This window comes from Tinamus guttatus, unplaced genomic scaffold (genome assembly GCF_059628265.1).
Source record: "Tinamus guttatus ecotype Peru unplaced genomic scaffold, ASM5962826v1 Tinamus_guttatus_pri_ptg000659l, whole genome shotgun sequence".
NCBI lineage: Eukaryota > Metazoa > Chordata > Aves > Tinamiformes > Tinamidae > Tinamus > Tinamus guttatus.
In genome coordinates, this window is record NW_028289193.1 from 2,194,652 (window position 1) to 2,219,599 (window position 24,948).

General features: G+C 42.7%; 2 protein-coding genes across 3 annotated transcripts in view; one reads left to right on the forward strand and one right to left on the reverse strand.

The window, feature by feature from the left end:
- The window catches only part of ASXL3 (ASXL transcriptional regulator 3), a 383,284-nt gene that overhangs the window by 148,607 nt on the left and 209,729 nt on the right, over positions 1 to 24,948 (reverse strand). The window lies entirely within an intron of this gene.
- Positions 1 to 24,948, forward strand: part of NOL4 (nucleolar protein 4) — a 168,799-nt gene that overhangs the window by 43,878 nt on the left and 99,973 nt on the right. For both annotated transcript variants that reach the window (XM_088536343.1, XM_088536344.1), the window contains exon 5: positions 2,865 to 2,997. In XM_088536343.1, coding sequence (XP_088392469.1) covers positions 2,865 to 2,997 — 133 coding nt within the window. The remainder of the gene's footprint in view (positions 1 to 2,864; positions 2,998 to 24,948) is intronic.

Here is a 24,948-nt window from a genome sequence, read left to right on the forward strand (position 1 = left end):
CCTCACTGAATGGGAATTTCATCACTTTTCTAAAAAATATCAGGATACTTTTTCACTTTTTTTTTTTTTTGAACGAGGAGGGTATGAGAAGACATCCCTGATTCTGAGTACTTCATGCAGGAATGTAGCTTAGCCTCCTTTCCCTCATACTGAGTCTCCCCTCCACAGGCTGCCCCTTGTCAGGAATCCGGCTGCAGGATTTCAAGCAGCAGGAGGTAATAGGCTTTATCCTTGCAGCAGCCTGGAGAGCTAAATGGCTTTTTGGTTTCCCTACTTCCTCCCATTGAGAGTTACTCCTGCCACAATAGGGTCCAGCATTCATGCTGGATCAGGACCATCTGCCATGGTGTTTCTGTAGCCTGAACGTTTTGTTGTCGTCTTTTCTGGTCCAATGATTGGAATTTTCTTTAAACCAGTCTTTCATCCAGATGAACTGTTGGCAAAAATACGTTGGCATCAGGAAGCACCATTGCCTGCTATCTCCTGCCCAGCTGCCCATTTTGCGTCTCTTACGTTACTGCGTAGGAAATGTCCACAGCACTATAAAAATGGAGAAAAAAGTAATTTGGACATGTTTTAGTAACAATGTGTTTGCCTGGGCACAATGGGGCAGGAAAGTTTTCATGCTAATCTTTTTGTCTTTCCTCTTTAGCTTTGCTAAAATGATTTTTTTGGCCAAGGTGTGTATTTGTTGCACTAAGAATAAAATGGTAGTGAATATATTACAGTACAAAGCAGGAAGGTTTCTGTTGCATGCATTCAAACTCTTTCATGCGCTTAAAGCCCATGCTGGGGTTTGCTGGAAGGCTCGTTTCCAAGGTTTCATCAATCATACCTGTGTTCTGTGGAGGGGCAGAGTGAGGCAGGAGTGAACTTGGCTGCCACCACGAGCTAGCGGGGTGATTGAATGCTTCTTAATTCTTTCACCCTTGGTTCATCGTTTCGAAGCTGAGGCTGTCGATGAAAGGAAAACAGACTTGATCTTACAGGAAACTCGTCAAAATGTTGAACTTATCTCGGTGCTGCAACTGGTTCCAAGAAGCCCCTGGCCAACAACCTCTCTGCCCGTGCCTGTGTGGATATGAGGCTCGGATACATGCTCTCTATAAGTGCTTTATACAGCTCAGGGAGATACTCTGCGCAGTGCTATGGACACATGCAGGCTGCCTTGGTGTGGTGCTGCTCTTTTAGACCTGTGTGAGCATTGGATAGGCAAAGCTGCCTTCCTGGGAGCCTCGGCAGGTTGCCTAACCTCAAATTGGAAAATGTAAGCTGCTGCCGGCTGATTCCTGCAGGAATCAATGGGAAATACCCTGTGCATTGCCAGAAGCACAATCTTCTGGAAGAGCTGGGGGTTTGTGTTCTGACCTTGCTCTTTGAGAAAGCAGCATGCACTTTCCTAAACTTCAGAGCCAGCTTGGTAAATTCCCAGCCCCGTTGCCTGGGGCACGAGGCTGGCGGTCATCCCTTCCTGCATTCCTGTGGGATGGAGTTACTTTGGGATCTGCTGTCGCTTTAGCTGTGACACTTCCCACATACCGCGGGCAAGGTTGGCAGCTGATCCTGGAGAAGCCCTCACTAACCCATTGCAGTTTGTATGAAACTTTGAGAACAAGATATGTCTGCTTCATTACTTAAAATTGTCCAGGTGTGGAGCTGCATGGCCTGGGAAATTCTACCCAGGCTCATTCCTGAATGGCATTTGGGAGCTCAACAAGAGAGCCGGCTGTGGGGAAATTTCCTTCCTCAAACTAGAGAAACTAGATCCGTGTAAGCTGGAAGAATCACTGAGAGGAATAGATTTAAAGGACAACAGTTCAAAGAGAGGAAAACAACTATTGTAGTGCCTGTGGAAACGCATCCACAACAAATACAGAATAAGTCAAATTGAAAACACCATTTTCTAGGTCACTTCTGGTGAGCAACACCCCCTTGCCCCCAAATTGCCAGAATCCTGTCAGTTTAAGTTCTGTTTTAATGAAAAATACACCCTGATGTTAATTATCTTCAATGGAAAAGTATTTAAAACTCTTCTTCAGGAGATATATAATCAGCCGCCTTGTTTCTCTGCATGTTCTTAAATGGCTTTTGTTCATAACAGGAGTACTTATCTAAGAAAAGTTGCTACTGAAGATGTATCACTGTTGGTTTGTGTGTTGTCTCAGCAGCTAATAGAGAAAGGCTTGTGAATACTTAATTTAAGTCCATGAATGGACACATAAACTTCAGCAGGACCAAAGCAAGTGAAGTTAAACATGCGTGTGAACATTTGTTGGAGTAGGGCTGAATCTGTTTTGCTTATGCAGATCAACTGAGGACAAGCTTTCTGACTGGCACGTTTTGCCCTCTATTATTATTATTACTAGTAGAGACTGTGTAATTAAACTGGATGGATAAATCATATTAAAGATGTCTGAGGCAGAATAAATTCCAGGTGATTCTCATGTGATTATATTACCATTGAATGTCATTTTATCATGTTTATAATCTATGTCATATATATATATATCTTTATCATCTTTATAAGCTATATCATTTTCTCAGACACTTCTCTAAACATAATAACAGTGTTGTTATTAGGTTGACATCTTGCTAAGGGAATTTGGCCATGGATTCTTGTTAGGTCAAATTGTTATTATGAAATATTACTCTGGTTGGTACTCACAGGGTAACCTACCTTACTTGGGTAAGGTGGGACATTCAGGCACGGAATATGGAGAGATTTCCTCGGTCAAATTGGAATAATGTAGGGGTTCCACTTCAGGTATGAGTGAAATAATTGGGAATGAATTAAAACTACATATAGTGAACAGCATATGTTATCCTGACATTTTCTAATATGATTCTGAAACTTTCAATTGCAGGATGAGAGCTCAATAGAGAGTGATGAGTTTGATATGAGTGACTCTACTAGGATGTCAGCTGTGAACTCAGACCTCAGCTCAAATCTTGAAGAGAGAATGCAAAGTCCTCAGACCCTCCAGGGCCAGCAGGATGGTAAGGCTCTCGTTTCCTACAGAAAATAGTGGTATTTCCTTGTCTCTTTCCCCTTCTGTGCCCTCATTTAAATACCTGCTATATTCTTTTATTCATAATATGCTTCATTAGGCAACTTGAAATAATACATTCTCTTTGTCTTAGCATGAGGATGAAGTTGGGCATTTGCAGGTTAATTTAATTGTTGCTTAGGCAACGAGTGAGTGCTTCAAGATCACTATATGTTAAGTATTAGAATTTTATTATTGTTATGTATGTATAATGTGACCTTACATAGGCAAAAAGGGTAATGGAACTCAAATCTTTCTGGGGCAACACAGAGGGCAGAGGTTTTTAGTGGCTGAAATGAGAGAGAGACAGAAATGAGAAAAGGAGAGAAACATGGTGGTTTGAGAAGAGGTATGGTAGTCAAAAGAAAGGATGAAAATGATAGACTAAAATAGAAAAATATAAAGAAAACAGAAAATCTTTAGTTGTTCAAGTTTATTTCTAACACAAAGCTATTTTGCTTGTGAAATAGATGAATTTTGCTTTGCATAGATTACATATACTCTTTGACTTCAGCCTTGGTTAGAGAAAGTCTCAGAAGTACCTTGTTTGGGGTGAACTTTCTCCTTGAGAATGGAGCTCACCCAGAGCCTCTCTGGTGCTGGCTGCTACGGTGGGTCGTAGATGCACAGGAATCTGCACCCAAAAGTGCAGGTCTATTCTGTAACTACTCCAACAAATATATTTGCATCTTACTCTAGATTTCCCTACCATATACATCAATTCAAAGGTGCTTCTTCTATTTCTGCTGAATATCAAATATATGGAATTTGACAGTTAAGATGGATTCTTTCCATCTTATGTGTCCTCTTTGGTTGTTAGCTTGCAAGTTGTTTAGGCACGCATGTATGTTGTGTGTGGGATAGGATCTGGTTATGGGTAGGACTTTGGGATCTGTTGCTCTGTAGACTAATAAAGTTGATGATACTTTCATAGGACAGATTCTAACCACGGCAGCCTTTTATCTTGGTGTCCTCAAACTATCACAAAATTTATATAACATTTAACTTAATTGCTATCTGCATATGGTCACTAAAGGAGCAATTTTATTGATGCACCAGGAGTAGGGGAAACCAGTTCACTTTGTTGTTGCAATTTGACTCTTCAGGGTAGACACATAATACTACTACTAAATAAAGAATTTGTAGGGAGGATTTGGAAGGTGCTATTTTTTATATCTCTTTTTCAGTGCAGAACTGTGCTTTAGAGGTTATCAATTACATATATATTAATGCGTTTCGCTTATAAAGTATCTCTTAACAGTAAATGGGTGCATGCGTGTGCCTCGGGTAAAAATTCTAGCCCAGTGCGATAACCTATGAAGAAATGCCTGTCATTCAAGTCTTGAAATCTGCTGCATCCAGATTCATATGCCACATCTAAGCATATTAGAACAGGTAAAAGAGTTGTAAAACACTGTAAATCTGTCACTTGGTATTTAAAATCTATAGCAAATAAATGTGCTGTGGACTTTGAACTCTGGGTAGTGTGATCTTACAAAATTATGAGAAGTCTACCTTCTTTCCTTCTTTTTCTCCCAAATGGAACTTGCTCCCAAGGCAAAGCTATTTCTGCGTCTCTTTGAGCTAAAACATCTGCTGATAGATTTAAAACAGCAGCTCTTTGTGCTTCATGGTTTTCCAGTGCTGGGCTGTTATCAGGTAGCAACCTTGAGTGTGGCTAGTTACAGCATTATTGTTTTTCAAGATTTGAGAGAAGGGGCTGAAGGAGAAGAAAGATATTAGAGAAGGGTAGGAAAAAGCAGAGTGCAGGAAAAAAGAAAATCAGAAGAAAACAGAGGAGGAGAAGGAAGGAAGTGAAAACAGGAAAGAGGAAAGACAAAAGGGTACTTAAGTGAATTTAGCAGTAGATTGGCTTCTGTATACAGCCTTCACAATAAGTTTTTACAGTTTTAATAGCAGATATAGTGCCCGACACCGAAACGATCACCAGACCACGAATGCATGTTTCTAGGGTGATCCCTTCCCCTTGCCTCAAGCTGTTTTATAGGTCCCTGGGCATTTGTGAGCCAGCACGTTCAGTCTGCAGGCAGAGGGACCCAGCTTTGGGCTTGGCTGAGGTGTGTCTGAAACACTCTGGCATGGGAGCACCTGCTGAGTGTCCACGCACACGTGAATGGTGTCTGTGGTGGAAGGGGCAGCACGTGGCTTCTGCAGCCACGGACATGCCCTCCCTGGGAGCTAGTGGGAATCATTAGCAAAACTGCTGCCTGGGGAAGCGTGAGTGACAGACCCACAGTACCTAAAAGCGACCTGCTCTGTCAGTGTGCTATTATGGCCTTTCATATAAGGTAGCATGAGAATATTTTGAGACACTCATCACTGTTTTCCCGTGGATTTCAGGCTGATTCGTTACTAGCGTATAGCTGGAGTCAGTGTATCCTGAGGATTGCCATGGTGACCCAAGTCATCCCACTGAGGGGTAGGTGGAAAGACTCCTCTTCAGTTTATCACAGTTTAGTGAAATACTTAGATTATCTACTTAAAAAGAGCAAGATGCTGCATACCCTCTTTCCTTGGTACTGTGCTTGCAGTGTGTTTAGGAAGGTGCTTGCTTTGGTACTCGGTTGCAGAGCTCACCATAGGAAATGTGACCTGAGGTTTCTCCTAGTCTTTCAGTCTAGTACTCTGTGCTCTCTTTCTCGTGGTTGAGGTATTTGAACCTAAAGAGAAAAAAGGCAAATATGAGACCAGCCCCCAGTCCTCCAAATGCCATCATGGTAGGTAGGTGCTGCTGAGGAGGCAGGCACAGAGTATATGTGTGTTCAGATGGCTGCTGGTGGTAAAAATGGGGATCAGCTGGAATATCACATGGAAAGAGGTGGAATAAAAGTTACAGAGGACCTGCTCCGAAGTCCTGGTACATGCCCCTGGGCTAAGGCTTCAGAAGATCCTCTATATAAGCTTGTTTGGCTGAAGGGCAATGAGCAGTTGAGTAAGAAAGGAAAAGTGAGAAGGACTGGTGAACACTATCCGTAATATTCAAGTTGCAATGAAACTACAAAGGGCAGTACTGCCTTTAAACTGGCCTTGTGTGCTCTTAGGTGACAGGGCCTTGAGTCCCGCCTGCTGCCGAGGGGCCGCGAGCAGCAGCCCCAGCACCCCAGGGTGCTGCTGCCATGGGGGGAGCTGCAGAGGAGCTCGTCCCCGGGGACGTCAAGGGGAGGCAGCTCTAATTTGCCATCAGTTCATCCCCGGCTCGGGAGCGAGGTAGGCCGACCCGCTTAGCAGTCCCTTGGAGCTGCAGCCGCCTGGGGAGCAGGACTGCGGATTGCTGCTCCCTGCCTTGCGCCCTCTCCGCCTCCTCGCCCCGTTTTTCCTGCCAGCCGTGTCCGTGCCGTGTCCGTGCTTCCCGGTGCGCCCGCTCGGCCCGGCTGTTCCTGCCCCTCGTGACGCTCGGGGCGCTCTGAGCTCCCCACATCCCGACCTGCCACCCCTGGCTCAGACCACGGCCTTGCAAACTGGGTTTGAAGCAGGGAGCCCGCACTGCTGCTGCTTTTTTTTTTTGCTGTTGTTGTTAATTTTTTCTTCCTTACAGTAAAGACTGCAGGTCCAGCACACGGAGGGTCAGTGGGAGTTTATTGCTGCCTCTCCTGCTATTTGGGAGCCCGTGAGGAGCTGCTGAGTGGTTTTGTGGGCTGACTGCGGTGCCTCATTAGTTACCAAGAATGAGGGGAGTGTGAGGGGGTGGCTCTGATGAAAGGAAACTAGGAACGTGCACGGGTGCATCCCTGCAGGTAACATGGCTTGGGGGAGTTTTGTACTGAAATGTATTGTTTTTCCCTATATGAGCTATCAAATACAAATCAAGGGTGGGACTAGTTGATCTACACTGTGACTCAGTGCAAGAGGGAGAATTCACCTGTTCTCAGTATTTCTCCCTACAGTGAGAAGTTCTCAGTATTTCTCTTCTACAGTGCACTAAACCATGTTAATGTTTGCATTTAGCATATTAAGGATATAGGTTGGGGTTCATTTTTTTGAAAATGATGCAGTTAGTTATATATTTATACATATATATAAATGTCCTTGCAAGCACTGTTTAGCGGCTGTTAGCTATAATAAAATGTGTCGTGATTCAACTTATAAAGGGGTTATGGTGTAAGTCTTAGATGTGGTGATTATTACTAATCTTTTCCTTTTTAAAAAATCTTACTTTTTAAATTTAATTTATAAAAAAGTGAGAAACTGTACCCTAATGCTGTGGGGAGCTATTCCTTCAAGTAGTCTGTGGTCATACGGCTGGTACCGGTCCTTCTGCCCAGACACGTTGAGGTTGCTGGGCTTTCTCCACTGTAGATTGAACAGATTGTGGTTGTTCACTTTAACCATTTCATTCTCTCATATGGTGTTTATAAGAACTGATGGAGTCAGTCACCCAGGTACTTGCTCTCTGTGTCAGAGCTATATCTTTCCTGAACAACTTCACCTAGAACAAGGAGCATTAGCTGATTAAGTTGTCAAAACCGTGTACCCACATGCTGGTGCAGAGTTAGCCATTCCCATGTTTGCCTTTTTTTGTGTGCTCTCTGAACTGGGTCCAAGTCAAGTTTTTCATCCCTCTTCCCATTCGGAACCGGTTGTGCTGTAGTGCTTCTTTCAGCTTTTATCTTTATTCTAGTAAAACCTGGACTTATTGCCTTAAATTATTGGCTTTCTCCATGCAGTAATTTAAGCAAGATGTATGGGTTCAAACAGCAAGCGCAGGCCAAAGTGAGGATATTTTGGCAAAGGAGCACAGCAGAGTAAATCTCTGTTGCTGCCCGAGTGCTGGGTCAGTTTTTGACTAAAGTGAGTGGGGGGGAAAAAGGCAATACAAGAGCAGCAGTTTCACAGCACTAAACCTACAGCAATCTTTCTGCTGTAAACTGTGAATTTTCAGTAGAAAAATCTTTTACATTAATTTACAAAATTCATTTACATTAAGGGATCTGGGGCTTTAATTTTGTCCTGGCACTGAAATGAGGTACAAATCCCTGTGGTGTTTGAGGTCCAAGTCCACTTCACCCCAACAGAGACCCAGTGAAGATCAGTGCAGATGTTTGCAGATTCTGGGTGTCTGTCTTTAACTTAATGGCTTGGCTTCTTGAGGCTTCAAAACAAAGCACAAGCAAACTAGTAAAATGCCATTTCCATGCTGTGTGGGACAGAGAGAAATTGCCACGGGTTTAGCAATAATATTAAAATAAAAAGCATCCTGCCAGCTGGACAGTTTTTCTGTCTGCAACCTCATGTACTTTTAGAAAACTTCTCAATTTTTCAATTTTCTATTACTTCATAGTGACTTTGTAGGTCACTACTGACACAGCTATAGTGGTATTTATACCGCTTACCAGTGATGTTTATACAGTTATACAAGGTATAACTGTATAACAAGATATACGGAGATGCAGGGGTAGTAAGCATTTTACTCTTAAAGAAGAATTTCTGCTTAATCATGAGGCTTTGTGCTGGTTAAGAATGCAGGATGTAGCTCTCTTACCTTATAAAAATATTTCCACATTATAAAGATAATTTGCCCTTTTTTGCAAAGTGTCATGCAATTGAAAATTACGTTCAGCTTGGGGTCAAGACTGCTCATGGATTTTTTTTTTTTTTGATTTTTTCAAACCTTCCAGTCTTGCTAGAGCCAATGAAACTTGTGACAATTTTGACCAAAAAGTCACTTTGCATTACTATGGGTGACACAATAAATCTTCTGAGTGATCTCATCTAGGATATCAGGACAGTGAGATAGAAAAGATAGAAGAGATGGGCGCAGTCACTGTGCTATAATATGAAATTTTAGGTGTAGTCGTTAGTGATCTTGCTTTAATTTCCCTGAGCAGAAGAGCCCACAGAAGAGAGGAGCATCGGGCTGGGGTCGCTGCTCCGCTGCCCTGGGCGGCAGAGCCCGAATGAAGGTCTCAGCCTTGTGCTGAGATGGGGGCTGAGGCCGACGGGCAGGGCAAGCGAGGAAGGTCTCTGCTGCTGCTGCCCACTAGCTCTTCTGAGGATAAGTGAAGGTCCCCTCTCCATAGCTGTCACCCTGTCACCCTTCCCAAGCGCTGAATTCGTTACAGAACACAGAAAAAAGGTACAAGTCACATGTGCGTATTTCTGGCTAAGCTTATGGGTTGAGCCTTATCTGTTTCTTTAGACAGAAAGTTAGCTATAATATATTGCTCCATTAGAGAAAATTAATACTTTTGACCGAACAGAGTTAAAGGGAGAGAACTTGGCATGTGCTAATAGGATTATTTTGCTCCGGGGGAGCTACACCTGGGGTGATTTGGCCCATCAGATCTGCTTTGATGTAATTTGATCTGCACAGACAAATATATTTAAGAGGGAAGAAAAAAAACCAAGAGGAGAAAACAAGGCAATTGGAGAAATCTACTTCCACTGGCACGTTAATGACTTCTTTAGAGATGAAGCAGTATCGGTGCAGAAGCACGAGGCGCTACAGGTGACACCATAATGACTCCGAGCACATTTACCGTGTCAGTGAAAATGCATCATATTGAGCTGGTGTAACAGCTTGAAATGTTGGTTCAGTTGTATTAAAAACTTTTGGTCCTTAAGATGATTACGACTCCTTTGGAGAGCTGAGTGTAGTTTTCAGGAAACCAAGTATTTTAATAATACCGGCTTCTTGTAGTAGTGTATGTAGAATTTCTGCATTTTCACTTGCTAGCCACAAGTTTGCAAGCATCTTGTGTGTTGGCTGTGCTAAATGCCTTTTCTTCCCTCTGCGTTTTTATTCTAAATATATACGTTCTCTCATCATTTTATAAGCCATCTTCTTTTTTAACATCTCTGTTGTTTTTCTGATGTTATACTGTAAGTTGCTTCAGAGGTTCAGGCACTATTAAGTATGAATTACACATTTAGGAGGCTGTTGGCTACAGTCTGACCAGTGTGTTGCAACCAGGGAGCAATCGTGTTTCCCGCACCACCGTCCCAGCTGCACAACTGTCACTTTCCATTACGCTCCCCTTGAACAACTGACTGTGCCTTGTAATGGCAGTAATTGCCTCAAAATTGTTTGTCATGTTTGCCTTGTTAGCAACAAACTACTAACTGTTGGTAGCAATCAAGGTCTCAGCTATTATTGCACAGTTACACAGGGGAATTCTTTTGGCCAATAATAGCTCAGAAATGAGAATTATCTTCTCACAAGGAATGGGAAAGCGCTTGCAGACCATTCGTGCTGCTCACAGCCCTCTTCTTTTGCATGAGCAACCCAGCGTTAAGTGGGACCTGCTCTTGCATGAAAGGCCAATCTCAGCTCTGTGTCTGTCTGCACCTTCAGAACAGCTCTGCATGTTGCATCAGTGTCATATCTCTATCAACAGATATTTTACTTTGGAAATAATACCAACCAACTCATCTCTTCCTCGCAAAGGAGGCCAAAAGCTCCAGAAGAAACTGATTTGATCATAGCTTCAGTGTGCATAATAAGCTTAGTGGGATGTTAAAAAGTGTTGCTTCAGTTTTGCTCTTCTTTGTTCCTTTTTTATCTTTCCATCTCTTAGGCTTTTCCCTCCTATTTCTCCATAACATCAAAAATAAGGAGGGTTATTCTTATGTTTAGCTTTGATTTCTAGTACAGTTACTTTGCCCAGTGCTTCCTTTCCATAAATAACAGTTGACTGTAGCAGGAACCGTGTGCTGAGATTGCTTGACTGCATTTGACCTACTTCCTTACAGTGTAGGTAAGAGTTTTTTTCATAATTACTGTTAAACCGAAAACTAGGTATTTGCTTTACTGTTTTCTTTCTGTTTCCTTTAATGCAAAAAATCTAATAGTGCATTTTTATTTCAGTAAAAGGGATGTAAGGCCAGGTGCTTTAAGGAAAACTAAAGCTGGCTGTTAATTCTTTACTATGCTAGAGTCTAATTAAATATTATTTTTTCCTGTAACGGGAAGTTCCCTAGAGACACTGGGCTGCCTTGTGAAAGATTTTCTGAAATGGAAATTTCTTTAAATCATTTATCATTTGGTGAAGTATTTTTAATGCTGAATGATTAAAACTAGGAGTCAGTTGCTAACCAGATGCACGGCCCTCATTACAAAAATAAGGTCATACTTTTTCAGCACTGTAGTATTCTGTAATATTTAACACACAGGGAGTAGATGTGTTTGTTTTCCTGAGACCTGTGAAGCAGTGTATTCAAACCATTGACTTAATGTTGCTAAATAGTAACCATATTCTGGAGCAGCAGGACCCCCTTTTTCTGACACTTCTTAATAACACTTAGTTTTCTTATAACCATAGACATTTAATGATACTTAAACGAGATCATAAACCTGAATAAAGCCTGTGGTTCAGTAGCAGCTTTTAAATAAGATGACAGTAACATGTACTTTGGGGTGATAGTTGATTAGAAAACCTGATTCAGTGCTTTAAGAAACATTGTGATATAACCACGATATCAACAAAATATTTCTAAATTCTTAGCAGCCATAATCGCTATCAGTGACTTGATGGGAGAAGAAATTAAGGAATGTACACAGTGAGGGAATGATTTTTTTTTCTGTAAAGGCAATAGAACAAATATGTCACTTCAATTGCATGAAGTAATTTTTTTTTGCTTGTTTTTGTGAGAAAATGGGCCTTCAGAATAGAATCTTCTAGGCTGGGAGATTGAGAGGGTAAAATAATTTGCATCCAGAAAAATTATATAAGGAATTACTTAAGCAACAATTCAAAACGTACTGCAATTTTAATGACTTATAGGGAAAGACATGTGGTAGATGCTTAAAGAGCATAATGTAATAAAACTATTGGAAGGTTATTCCAAAGGGAGCTGACGCTTCAGCCTACTGAAGAGAGGACGACGAGAGAGAACTACAAGACTTAAGAACTCTTAATGTGAATTTACAGCAATGGGAAAAGTATGCCCTTGTCAAGAAGAGATGGTGAGAGCAGCCCGATGAGCTAAAGAGGCAGAAAGTGAGTGGAAGAATCCAGTGCTGCCAGATCTTTTAAACAAGACTTCCATGTTTGTAAGAGATCTGTAAATAATAATTGAATATTACGCAAGCCTGTATGCACCTTCTTCACCAAGCAAGCTGGGAGCTCTACAACGGGTAGCCCTTTCTTAGCATCTCTCTTAGTACCAGTTTTTTTCTCAAAAATTCAAAAGAAATCTGACTTCTAATCATTTGGCTTTTGAAATTTGTGTTTGGTTTGTGTCCAAAAGACATAGGTGCAATTAAAACCATACTCGAGTCAATGATAAGAGCATCTACGAACTCCATTGGAGCCAAGGTTTCATCTTTCATGTTTTCAGAATAGATTTGGAGCAGTGGAGCTGATTGAGAAGCACTGGAAGTTGGTTCTGCCTCCTAATTAAACCGTGAGTGCAGCTTATGCACGGGTGATAAGCTTCCATTCGCTGTGCTAGCCAGGCTCTGTCTGAGCTCCAGGACCTTCCTCACTTCTTTCTGTTACCTTTCTGCAGTTCTGCACTAGTTGTTACGTGTGCTCTCTGGGAACTGTGCAAATGCTTAGATTCCTGGCTCAGATTGTGCCTGGTTATTCCCATACATCTGTAATAATAATAAAAAAACTTAGTTGCACACATATCTTCTGCAAATATACCCTATTTTAATTAAAAGCAGGGCAGGGCTATTGTCAAGTCTCTTAGTGAGGACACATTTTTCCTTTCTTCAGATCAGCTGCTGAGCAGTGCACTTCCATTCGTTTTCTGGAAAATAAATTTAAAAAAAAAAGGGTCTAAAATGATTGCTTTGAGGTGGGAAAATAGTGATGACAGTATTAAAAGGGATGTGGCACTGGTAGGTTTTGAAGAGTAAGTACAGCTTGACCAAAGTCTCCACAGTGATTTAAGAAGTGATTTCACGTTGATTCTTGAGCTTAGCTTTCTCTGTTAGTATCTCTCTGTTGATTTCATTGGAGTTTTACTAAAACAGACCTTTGTGAAGGAGAGGATGGACATGGTAAAAGGATTATTTTCTTGAGAAATCCTCGCCTCCTGAGAAGCTGTGGGTGCTCCTAGCACCCTGGCCTGCTACAGGCAGCTTGGCCACGGCCACAGCTCTGTATGAGAATGGGGCTCTTCCTAGAAAAGCTGCTGTCGTGTGGATTCTGTCCTCAGATGGGTGGCGTTAGCCTCCTGGGCCTTTCTATTCCTTCCTCCTCCTCCTGGTAGGCTCTCTGGTTTGGAGTAGCCCCACTGATGATCTGTTCAGTCCCTGGCTTTTTACGGGATGGCTTTGATGCTTTCCAGGGCATTTCCTGGTTTTGTGGATGTGCCTCTGTGAGCAGAAGAGGATGCTGCAAGATGACTTCAGTGTGAGGGCAACGTTTGTTCTTTAAACTGTCCCTGCTCTGCAGAGTGGGCTTCCCTGAGAAACAATGAGTTTCTTTAATGACATTCCTCCCAGGAAGGAAGGAATCCGGTCCCTCAGGCTGTTTCTCCACCTCTTGGGAACATTGCAACTAGCTATTCTTTGAACCGTGGTAGGAAATAAAATAGGAGAAAATCACTTTTCTGACTCCTCTATTATTTCTACTCGAACTAAAAGCTGTCTGTCTTCAAAACCATTAATGGCAGTACAGTTTTACCAACTCCCATCTCCTGTATAAGGCAGCTGCCTTTCCATTCGTTTCTCCCTGGCTGTAAACCCGGGTGTGTGGCCATATGAACAGAAGCCAGTTCTGGGGACAGGCTTTTCACACTGGCATTACAGCGGTAAGGAGAAGGTATTCCCACCCTTTGACATGGTTGCTGGGGAGGAACACTGAGGCTTTTGCCTCTTTAAAGTGATGGTTTGCATTTCCATGATATTCCTTACTTTTCAGTCTAATAGAGTTCTGCAGTGTTACCAATCAATATGTGATATAATATCAAAGGAGGATGGTAGTAGTAAAGAAGATGAGCTGATGGTTGGAAGGTACGTACTTCCATGAGAATGAAATGGAGTAGAGCAAAATAATAAATAAATAAAAGCAAGGACAAGGTATCTTCAGGGCCTGTGATTCCTGCAGGGAGGTGGTAGGTGAGAGAGCTCCTCAGCCACATGGACCCTCAAATGCTGCTCCCAGTGAAGGTTTGGCCCTCCTCTTGTAGCCACCTCACAAAGGAGCTGGTTCAGAGGGTATTACTTGCCACAGTGTGAAATGATAATGCCAGCGAAGGTAAATTTAGATGTCTTACCTCATAATTTTAGTGGGCCTACACTGGTCTATGCCAAAAGTGGTTCTGAGCCTGTTTAAAAACAGCTATTTTTTCTGGCAACAATATTGATTTTTGTGATAGCTGGTAGTTGTCACCACATCCTTGCAAGTATGAAAAATGTAATCTTACACCACATTATTTGTTAGGCTCATTTTACATGTCCAAAGTGCAGTGGTAGTAAAAATATCCTACTGAGGACCACCCGTTCTCCACTAACATCTTAAAATGGTAGAGTAGCTAAATAGATATTTGTGGTAAGCTCCTGCTTGATTTCAGTGCAATAAAATCTGCTCTGGAATAGAGCTAGTCAGTAAGATGGCATAAACAGCGTGCTGTATTATGTTGTCTACGTTTCAGAAGAGATGCTGTCACCTACCTCTGCCACCCACCCTCCGTATGTGGAATGTCTTTTCAAAGCAATCTGAGGGTGTTTGCCAGTGCATTTAAATTGAAGGTTTGATTCAGTAGTTTTATCGCTCCAAGTAGTACAGCTAAAGGAAACATTTTCAATTGGGAGCACTTGGGGAAATATTGCTGTCTTTGTCAAATGTACCCATACATTCAACAAGAGTGGCAGCAATTTCCAATGACTCAGAGCATTCTTAATCCAGGATGTTTACAGTTATTTGTAAGGATAGCGAGGCTCAGAAAGGTTGCTCTTATATTTCCTGGTTCATCATTTCCAGTTAAATCAGAAGGCCAATGGAACTGGGGAAATGATGCAAGGATTTTTTTTTTTTTGGACAAAATAATAATGTCCAAGGCCTTGAGTTATAGTAATATGTATTATTTAGAACCTGGAGATACCAGAATTTAACGATAATATGGTGGAAAACCAGAACATGGTTTTCTGGTTGTGAAACGAGGAAAGCAAAATAGTCTAAAAAATATGGTTTTGTGAACTGAGTTATTAGTTTGTGGATGTTGGAATTTAGCAAAGGCTCTAAGTAATGTGTCAAGGAGCCCCTGCGGATGGAGAGAGAACAGAGAGGATGCTGCTGCCGTGTTCATTCTGTGAGAGTGAGAGGAGGTGACAGAGATTATCAGGCCTCTGTAAAATCTAAGGGGAGAGAGCTGTAGAGCTCCTGGGTGACATTCTACCCTAAGCTACGTCTACACTAGTCCTTAATCAAATGTGACCAGCTTGTGGAAGGAAAAGATGTTTTTTGGCCCTGACAGCTGAAACTGTTTTGTAATTGATTTTTTTTTCTTTTTTTTTAATATGGATGTTCACACTGATTCAGCATTGACTAGTGTTATTATTATTTTGTGTTTTTTTAACAAATCCACTTTTCTGATGTTAAAGAACAGCTTTTAGACTAGGCCAGAATTCTGGATGGTATTTTAAGATCCACCCACATCTTATGGGATGGTCCTTGGTGCTCTATATTAGATTCTCTAAACAAGCCAAATATGAGAATGGGTTGAAGATTCAGATTAGCCAAAGATATCCAAAATAGGATCCTTGGCGTTCTGCGTGATATAGCTCAGCTCAATCTGAAGGCATTTTCAGGGACATGTTCACACAGGAAAGAAGAGGATATTTGTGAAGACAGACCAGACACTTTCTCCATAGTAAAAGCTCTGCTAGCTATGTGGCATGGTGACATTAAAAACATATGGAAGCTGTCAGTAGCTAATGTTTTCAAGACCGGGCTGAGGCCTTGCATTTGGATTTTGAGTGATGATATGTATCTCCTCATACCTATATTGTTTCTGAGTAGGCAGACAAAACACCAGTGAGTTCTTTGCTTTAAGTCTGGTAATTCCTGAAGCCTTTAAAACACTTGATTAAAAAAAAAAAAAGCCATAATGTATAAACTCGAACCCAGGTTGAACCTGGCCTAGTGTAACTCTTTAACTAGTGTTGGAGTATCATGGATTGCACATCCATTGCCTTAGCCCACGTAATTTTAATAGTAAATATTTGGTAGCAGAATCGGAGCGGAGATGGTTTCGCTCGTCATTCTGATATCAGATCTTCAGTCTGCTGCCTAGGACTGGGGGCAGTTCAGAATCAGCCGAGTTCACAATATGCCTCAGACTCGTAGCTGTTCGGGGAAATTGCTGACAGTTTCTGCTCCATACCTGGGCCAATTCACACACTTGGTATCACACCAGAAGGTGGTTTAAACTCATTCAATTAATGCTCAGCTTGCAACTCCATATTGACTTTCTACTAACGTAGGTGCCCTCTTGGGCTGAGCTCCAGGTAGTTTAAAGAAACTCTTCCCTTTTGCAAGGCTTTCCATTGTTTGGTTTCCAGACGCTCCAACTAGGAACATAGGAATAGCTGAAGCTTGTCCGGGGGGGTTGGCTCTCCTCAGCTTTTGGCTCCGAGGAAGCTTCGGAGCAGCGGAGTAAAAAGTAGCAATTTCTACAGTTTGGATCAACTTTTATCTTGGCAATGTTTGTAAAGAATTGTTTGAGGTGTAAGCTCATCTCATTTATAGACAGCACGCTTCCTGATTTTAGAGGAGCTGGCTGATATGCTGAGAAAGGAAAATAATATTTGAATAGAGATTAAAGAATAATAAACAGTGCACTTCCAGGCTATCTTCATCCAAAAACTGTTATGTACTAGGAACTAACACACTTTTAAATTTTTTTCAATTTGTAGCTGTCTATACACTTTGGCAATGAAAGGAATCCTCATAAATAAATTAACCAAATCTTCTGGGGCTTTCTGTCTGAAAAATCCAAGTCACGTTCTGCATTGCTCAGCCAGCCTTGCAGTGGCAGGTTATATCGTTGCTGGCACGCAGCACAAAGTTTCTGCAGTGTGATTTTGCTCCCAGTGTCATACAGGTTGCTCAGCCAAACTTATCATTAACAAGTGTGGCAACACCCCTAGGCAAAGAGATGATTTGATCATGAACAGCCATCATCCTGTGTGAATAGATAGTATTGGGTACGGGCTGCCAAGCTCGTGTGCCCAACTTTCTGAAAGATGAATCTCGAGCCGCAGATGGCCCAGATGCTCTTTTTGAACTGCTCAACCTGCAGTAATCAGTCAAAAATAGCTTCAATGCGTGTGTCCTGGAAGCTCTTCCTCGAGAGAGGCTTCCACCCTGACGGGTGTTTTCACATTGCCGTGCTTCCCCGCGTGTGCCCAGGTCTCTCTGGACTCGCTTCCTCCGTGAACCTTCATTGAAATGATCTCTCTTTGATTGCTTCAAATCTTTCTAAAAATTCTATGACAAGTTTCAGGTTCAGCCTTTTAAATGTTGTGTTTTCCGCCTTTGTATACATGAATGTGTCAGATCATGCATAGAATTTTTTTTTTTGTATATACTTAGGTTATAAACCTAAAGAGGTATTGCAGAATTACATTTTCTTCTGTGATCATTTTAGGTGGTGAAAGTCACCTTGCACAAAGGTCCATCAGAAGTGTATTTCATGCACAGGTGCACACAGTTGTCCCTTAAATAATAATTTATTTTTTTCTGATTGTAGATATGATTAATTATTTCTTCACCAGCATATGAATGAGGTCACATCAGGAATCTCTTGAATCTAATGAGCACTTTTTGCTACAGTGCTTTTGATTTGGCAGTTTATTGAATATGCAACCCTGTGTGGGGAAGAAAAAATGATAGCTACTCTGAACATAAAATACATCTGAATGAAGTAGTATGTGAAAAAAACTAAATGGAGCATCATAAATGGTCAATGAACTTTCATACTGCTTTCTAACTGGTACTGCAAGATGCTGAGTCCATCAGCTGAGGAAATGAAACCCCTTGATTCTCTTTAGATTTTCTATGAGAAAAATATATTTACTACATTCTACATCAGCCATTAAGTGTTTATTAAGCCTAACTATCAGCAAAGTCTTTTAACTAGCAACATGGCAAAGATCAGATGACCTACATCTGAATATCATAGCACAGATCGTCCCCTTCCTGGCCAGGCCTTTCTGCGTCTTGCTGAAATGTGGCCTTTGCATTTCGATTTTTCTTGAAAATTGCCTTTCGGTTGGAAGGCTGACGTGGCCTTTCCTGACATGGCTTTGGGGACAGTGCCGTAATGACATCTGAGAGGACAGTTCTGTTCTTTTTCCCCATAAACTCTCCACCTTCCCGTTCTCCGTGTGTGGATTGGAGCATTAGGAGCAGCAGTGATGGACTGTGCGTTGAGGAATGCTCTATGGGATCCACAATCATTACATTTCAAACATACCTAGATTTAAAGGGAGGTGTTCTGTGAACGGCTTCCCTTTCCCATATATATAGTTTGCTTCCATTGTGGTTCTATTTTAGTGAGTATTTTTATTTCATTTGACCCTCCAATATTAACTTCTTTCAAGCACAAGACACATTACCTACCAACTGCTCTTTAACTTATAATGCCGGTAAAGACTTCATTCTCCTTTTGGTCCTTTGCCAAAAATACCTTTCTTCCTTAGAGTGCCAATTTTCGTAGTATGCTTTTCAATAAAATTGGAAATTGTTTTTATTGAAATTAGATGGATTTGCTACCGTGAATGAAGCAGCAGTTATTGAATGAGAGTGAAAAATCTCACAATTCAAACGTGTTTTCCAGTAATGTTTTTTAAATAAGAAATTTGTTACAGGTTTTGTGCTCTAATAACAATTCGATGCAGTTTTGTTCCTAGGTTTCTCTCCCTCCTTATTTCCTGGAAAAAAATAGGTTAAAAAGTAAGATAATCACCAATTACTGTAATAGCCACTAGAGGTCCACTGATATCAAAATTCTGCCAACATTAATTATTTCCAAAAGTATTAAAAATCTTACGTTTCATCTAAAAGAAATTGCGTCATTAAACTTTGTTTGCTTTATGATATGTATGATTTTAATTCTCTACATTTTTAAGCTCTTAGTGTTGTTTTTGGTTAAGTACTATTTTACTGGAGTAGGGAAAGAATTACAATGTAAAATTTGTAACTGAAAGGCAAAGTGGCTAAGACATTCCCAAGTATATTCACTCAGCACATATGTATATCATAATGAAGTTCACTGTGAGGAATACTTTTTAACTGTTAACCTTGCAACAGACCGTATTTTTATGAAATTATCCTGCAATCAATAACTTTTACAACCTTATCAAATTCCATCTGCCCTTGAGGACTTTTAAATTTTAAAATATAAACCCTCTTTATAATGATCTTAGTTTTATGCTTTTAAAAAATCTAACAACAACTGTGAAGTAGATTATTAATGTTTATTGTAATTTCCTGCATGCCTAGTAATTCATCACAGCAATAGGCATGTATTCATTGGTGCAAAAGGGGTGATACATTACTGACTCTTCTCCAGAGACTTCTATGCAAATAGAAGGTGGCAAATATTTCTTCTGGGTCGAAGTAAACAAACCAAGAAATAGGTAAGTCTTATTTGCCCCATGATTCTTCAGGTCACCTATAGTTTGTAGGGAATGGAAACCGGGCGTGAGAATATCCACTTGACACCTGACTGACTTAGAATTAAATAGGATTATTGCTGCCTGTTCTGCAAAGTGTTTTACATCCTCCTTGTCATGAGCTAGACCAGTCGCAACCTGTGCGTCTCATACGAAGTGTCACGTTCAGATTTTGTCTGATAGTGCTTTCCATTTGGTACCTGACAAGTGGAGATAGATAGATAATGTCTTTGCCTCCTGGAAAAAAAAAGGTAATGTCATAGGCAATGTCACTTAAATCGGGATAGCAGCTGTTTTGCCAAGGATACAAATGAGACCATCTTGAGAGCTTTGCTGCTGATGTGTATTTAGGCAGGTGCTTTGATGAACTAGGATGAATTGTTAAATTTTGTGTTTGAATGGGGTGAAAACACTGTTTTTATCCATATGAAAGATTCTGCAGAGCAAGAAAGCTAGATACTCCCTCTCTTAGGTTGTATCTGAACAGCAAATGAAGTTAATGGTAATGTGCAAAAGTGGGTGTCTGGGCGTTTAGGAAGATAAAACGTGATACGAAGACTGGGAAAGAACAGAGTGAGGACCCTGTGCCCCTGCTCTGGGTGTCCCTGCTGGAGCAGGGGCTGGACTGGGGGATCTCTAGAGGTCCCTGCCAACCTCAGTCATTCTGTGAAGGATCAACTGTGGCTTGTGTTGAAGTATTGTCTGTGCAGTGACTGTCCTGGGACTGCTGTATGCTCCCTGTTCTCAGGGCAGCACTAGGTTATCTTGTGGAAAGCTTCTTGTGGATAGTTTTCCTGATTTGCTGAAGCATGAGGACTTCAATTAGTTGTGCTTTTGAGGGCACCAGCAGTTGCCTGCAATTTAAAGAAAAGGAAAGCCGGTAAAATCTGCCTTTTCTCAGGCTGTTTATTATAACAGAAAAAAAAATCTGGTGGCTGCTTCTCCCAATCTTAATACATGAGAATATTTCTATGCGCTTCCATAGTTAGCTGGAGTGATTTGTGTGAGTAAACCTCTTTAATAGGGGAAATTGCTAGTAGACAATAGTAGATGTCATGAAAAAGCTTTTTATTAAAACACTAGGTGAACTCTTTTGCATAAGTCATGCCAAGGTAGTTCTTATTAGTGCCCTTTCTGGAAATACTTTTTTATCCTCTTTCACTTCAAAGTGAAATTACCACATAAAGGTGACCGTGCCTTTTCCTTCCCTGAGAAACACCCCTGGAATTGGGTCTTGCTTTCCTTGCTGGCCACCCCTTCATGCAACAGCAGAAGAGGGGCTGCATTCCGGGCAGCGCAAGGAGGGCCAGGAGGCCTCGCTGTCCTGCTCGGTGCCGCGCAGGGACTCACTGTGAGGAGGGCCAGGAGGCCTCGCTGTCCCACTCGGTGCCCTGTGTCCTGCAGGGACTCACTGTGAGGAGGGCCAGGAGGCCTCACTGTCCCACTCAGCACCACGTGGGGACTTGCTGCAAGGAGGGCCAGGAGGCCTTGCTGTCCTGCTCGGGGTCCCGCATCCCGCCGGGACTTGCTCTGAGGAGGGCCAGGAGGCCTCGCTGTTCACTTGGTGCCCCGCGTCCTGTCAGGACTCCCTCCAAGGAGGCCCGGAGGCCTCGCTGTTCACTTGGCGTCCCGCATCCTGCCGGGACTCGCTCCAAGGAGGCCCGGAGGCCTCGCTGTCCACTTGGTGCCCCGCATCCTGCCGGGACTCGCTCCAAGGAGGCCTGGAGGCCTCGCTGTCCACTTGGTGCCCCGCGTCCTGTCGGGACTCGCTCCAAGGAGGCCCAGAGGCCTCGCTGTTCACTTGGTGCCCCGCGTCCTGTCGGGACTCGCTCCAAGGAGGCCAGGAGGCCTCACTGTCCACTTGGTGCCCCGCGTCCTGTCAGGACTCGCTCCAAGGAGGCCAGGAGGCCTCGCTGTTCACTTGGTGCCCCGCGTCCTGCCAGGACTCGCTCCAAGGAGGCCCGGAGGCCTCGCTGTCCACTTGGTGCCCCGCGTCCTGCCAGGACTCGCTCCAAGGAGGCCCGGAGGCCTCGCTGTTCACTTGGTGCCCCGCGTCCTGTCAGGACTCGCTCCAAGGAGGCCCGGAGGCCTCGCTGTTCACTTGGCGCCCCGCGTCCTGCCAGGACTCGCTCCGGGAGAGCAGGCGGAGGAGCCGCTCTCCGCAGCCCTGCGCCTTCCCATGGGGAAGGGCAGCCCCCGGCTGCTGTCAGGGCTCCAGAGGAGCCTTCCCGGTGAAGCCGGCACAGCAAAATGGGCAGAGACAAGTAGCTGGGGGGAAACGTGAGCACAAAGAGTGTGTTTTCCAGCCGTTTTGTCTGTTCTTTTCATTATCATCTGTTCATCACCTTGTATCTGAGCTCTGGAGAGGAGGCTTCATCTGTTTTCATTCAGGTCAGAAGACTTGATTGAAAAAAAGCTATTTAAATTTTGTTATTAATAATTGTTACTGTTACCATCTCTCTTTCTTTATAATATCCAGGCCTTTTCCTTTCCCTCATACAGAATTCGCAGTCCCTGTAGTTGTTGTATAACCCTGAGGTGCTCTCAGAGTGACTGGCAACGGGCAGAAGATTGGAGCTGCCCAGCTTTCCTGGGCATCCCATGCTTGGGCGGGATGAGCACTGGGATTGATTAGTGCGAGGAAGAGAAAAAGTACAAGATACATCATAAGCATGGGCTTTTTTTCTTTCAATATTTAAGTAAAAGCAGATGTAGGCTATGTGAGGTTAATGGGCCATTACTTAAAGACTCTCAATGTAGCAAAACTAATGGAAACATTTTTCTTTTTAACTCTAAAATGAAATTATATGGCGGTAGGGGGTAGAATCAATTTTTTTTTTATTTTTCCAGACATCTGAATTCCTAGTTACCATTGCCCCAGAATTGATGATCCACCTCTTCAAAGCTTTATTCCATGTAGCTAGTAGCAATGTAAGTAGTGTGTGAACAGCTTTTTTTGGTTTGTTTCTTTCTTTTCTTCTGTTTCCTCAAATAGTAGGGTTTGGGGGAGAAAAAAAAAAAAAAAAGGAACATCTGGACTGGGAAAAGGCGCCTTACTTCTCCTTCTTGTGAGCAAAATGTGTCAAATTTCCATCCTCTGTCTTCCTTTCGCTGTGGAGAAGGGATGAGAAGTCAAATGGCAGTTTATTAGCACTAGTTATGCTCTCTAGTGTCTTTGACTGGGACCTCAGCCAAAATTCAGGCATTAGGAGTGAATGAGAGGAATATGGTTCTTTGTGAGACTCCCAACCCTTTCTAAAGCTCACAGATGCATCCAACACGAGAGACGGAATTCAAGGTGGCAGCATGCGGACATGCATCCCGCTCATGCTTTCTTGGTTTTGTTAGTTGTTGTTGCAGTCCTCCAGAAAGTATTGTCCATTCTGGGGAGTTCTGTGGGCAGCAGATTCCAAACAAACAGACCCAAAGCAACGCCTGAATGAACATGCATAAATGCAAAAAACCATTTTAGCTGTAAAATACTGATTTAAGGGCATGTATGTGTGTGCATATACATATATATACAGGAAGAGATGAATTAGGGAATTTGGGGCTCCCATTTTGAGACACATTATATGATAAAATGGAAACCATTATGCATTTGCCTCTCAGCTGCTGGAGTTCTTTTCAGCTTACATGTGAGATCAGAAATCTTGACAACGTAAACTATATAGGCACTGCATTCTTACTAAATGCGTTAATTAAATATCACAGACTCAGTGAACTGGATGTGGGTAATATGCTGGCGAAAGCCCTCTCTGGTGCAGGTTTTATTAACTGAATCAACATGCTGTGCATTTTACTTAAGGCTAGGGTCTATAAATAGTCTCCCCTCAGGCCTTTGACTTACAGACGGGACTTGGCTTTGTGTGCAGCAAGTTGGGTGAAAGCAAGCACTGGAAAGGGTTTTCCTCTGGTATTAATACATGTATATAAATATGTGCAGGGGAAAGAGCTGTGCATGTAGCATAGATTCAGCGGCTGGAATGCTGATATCCCTCTCTTGGAAGCCTTTGCTTCCAGTGACAGCCTAATGAGATGTTGACAGTGGCTGCCTGCCTGTCCGGAGCGAGTGTCCTGCACGACGTTGTCTGTGTTGTGCTGGAGGGTGCTGAAATGAGGCTCTCTGACTGCTGTCCCCTCGGGAGGCTCAGGGGAGATGTCCTGATGCTCCACGAGCCTTCCCGGAGGAACACTATTCTACCTAAATAAATTCACTCCCCGGGGGGCCTCTTAGAATAGCAACCACTTGATGACTGCCAGGATTTTCATACTGTGAAAATCAAAAACCCCAACGATAGTATCTATAATATGGAGGCCAGTCGAATGTATCCGTTTTAGAGCTTTATCATTTACTGACAGAAGAGCTTTGGCTTCCTACCTGTTTCTGTGTTTAAGTTATGTTGTATCCACTTTACACTGTTTGGGACTAAGCTTCCTTAGGGACTTGCATTCTCTTTATTTAACATACCAAAACGGAGGTCATGTGTGATGTGTTTGCCGGTATTTCTTACAGCATATATTTCTTATGTGTTTACAGAGAAGGGAGGGGATTAAGGCATATTGCTGTGTGGGATCTGCTATCTGGAAAGGTCTGCAGTGCAAGGCCAGCCCCCAGAGCAGCTTCACAGGCAGCTTGTACACGCACAGTGAATGGGATAAGCCCAAGTGCAGCGGGTTTGTTGTTAGCGTACGGGGCACTGTGAGGCACATTCACCACGTGCTGGAATCGTGGCCCTTTTGGGCACTTGCTGCGGGTAGTAGGTGTGCGTTTAGCACGGCATGGGGGAGACGTGCTGGACCCTGACACATCACTGCACCGTGTATGTGATGGAGCCCTGGCACAGGCTGCCCAGAGAGGCTGTGGAGGCTCCTGCTCTGGAGATCTCCAAACCCGCCTGGATGGACCCTGTGCCCCTGCTCTGGGTGTCCCTGCTGGAGCAGGGGCTGCACTGGGGGATCCCTAGAGGTCCCTGCCAACCTCAACCATTCTGGGATTCTGTGATATCCAGTCCATAGGATGTCCTTTAAACATGCTGTGCTCAGTGCACATGTTTGGTGGCCTTACAAGAAAGAGTCTCAAATTTGAACTTTGAAATCTACAGATGTTCAGTCTCTTCTGTGCATACTTGATCTGTTTTCTTGTTTTGGCAGTTATGCAGAAATGTTTGCTGAAGTTGTTGTTGCTTCTTCAAACTGTGTTTAAATGCTGCAAAAAATATTTTTTACTGAATAAGAATTCATTATTGTGTTGTATTCTCTGTGCTTCCTAGAGAACTGATATTAGTTGTAGGTTTCTAGGCTTAGAAA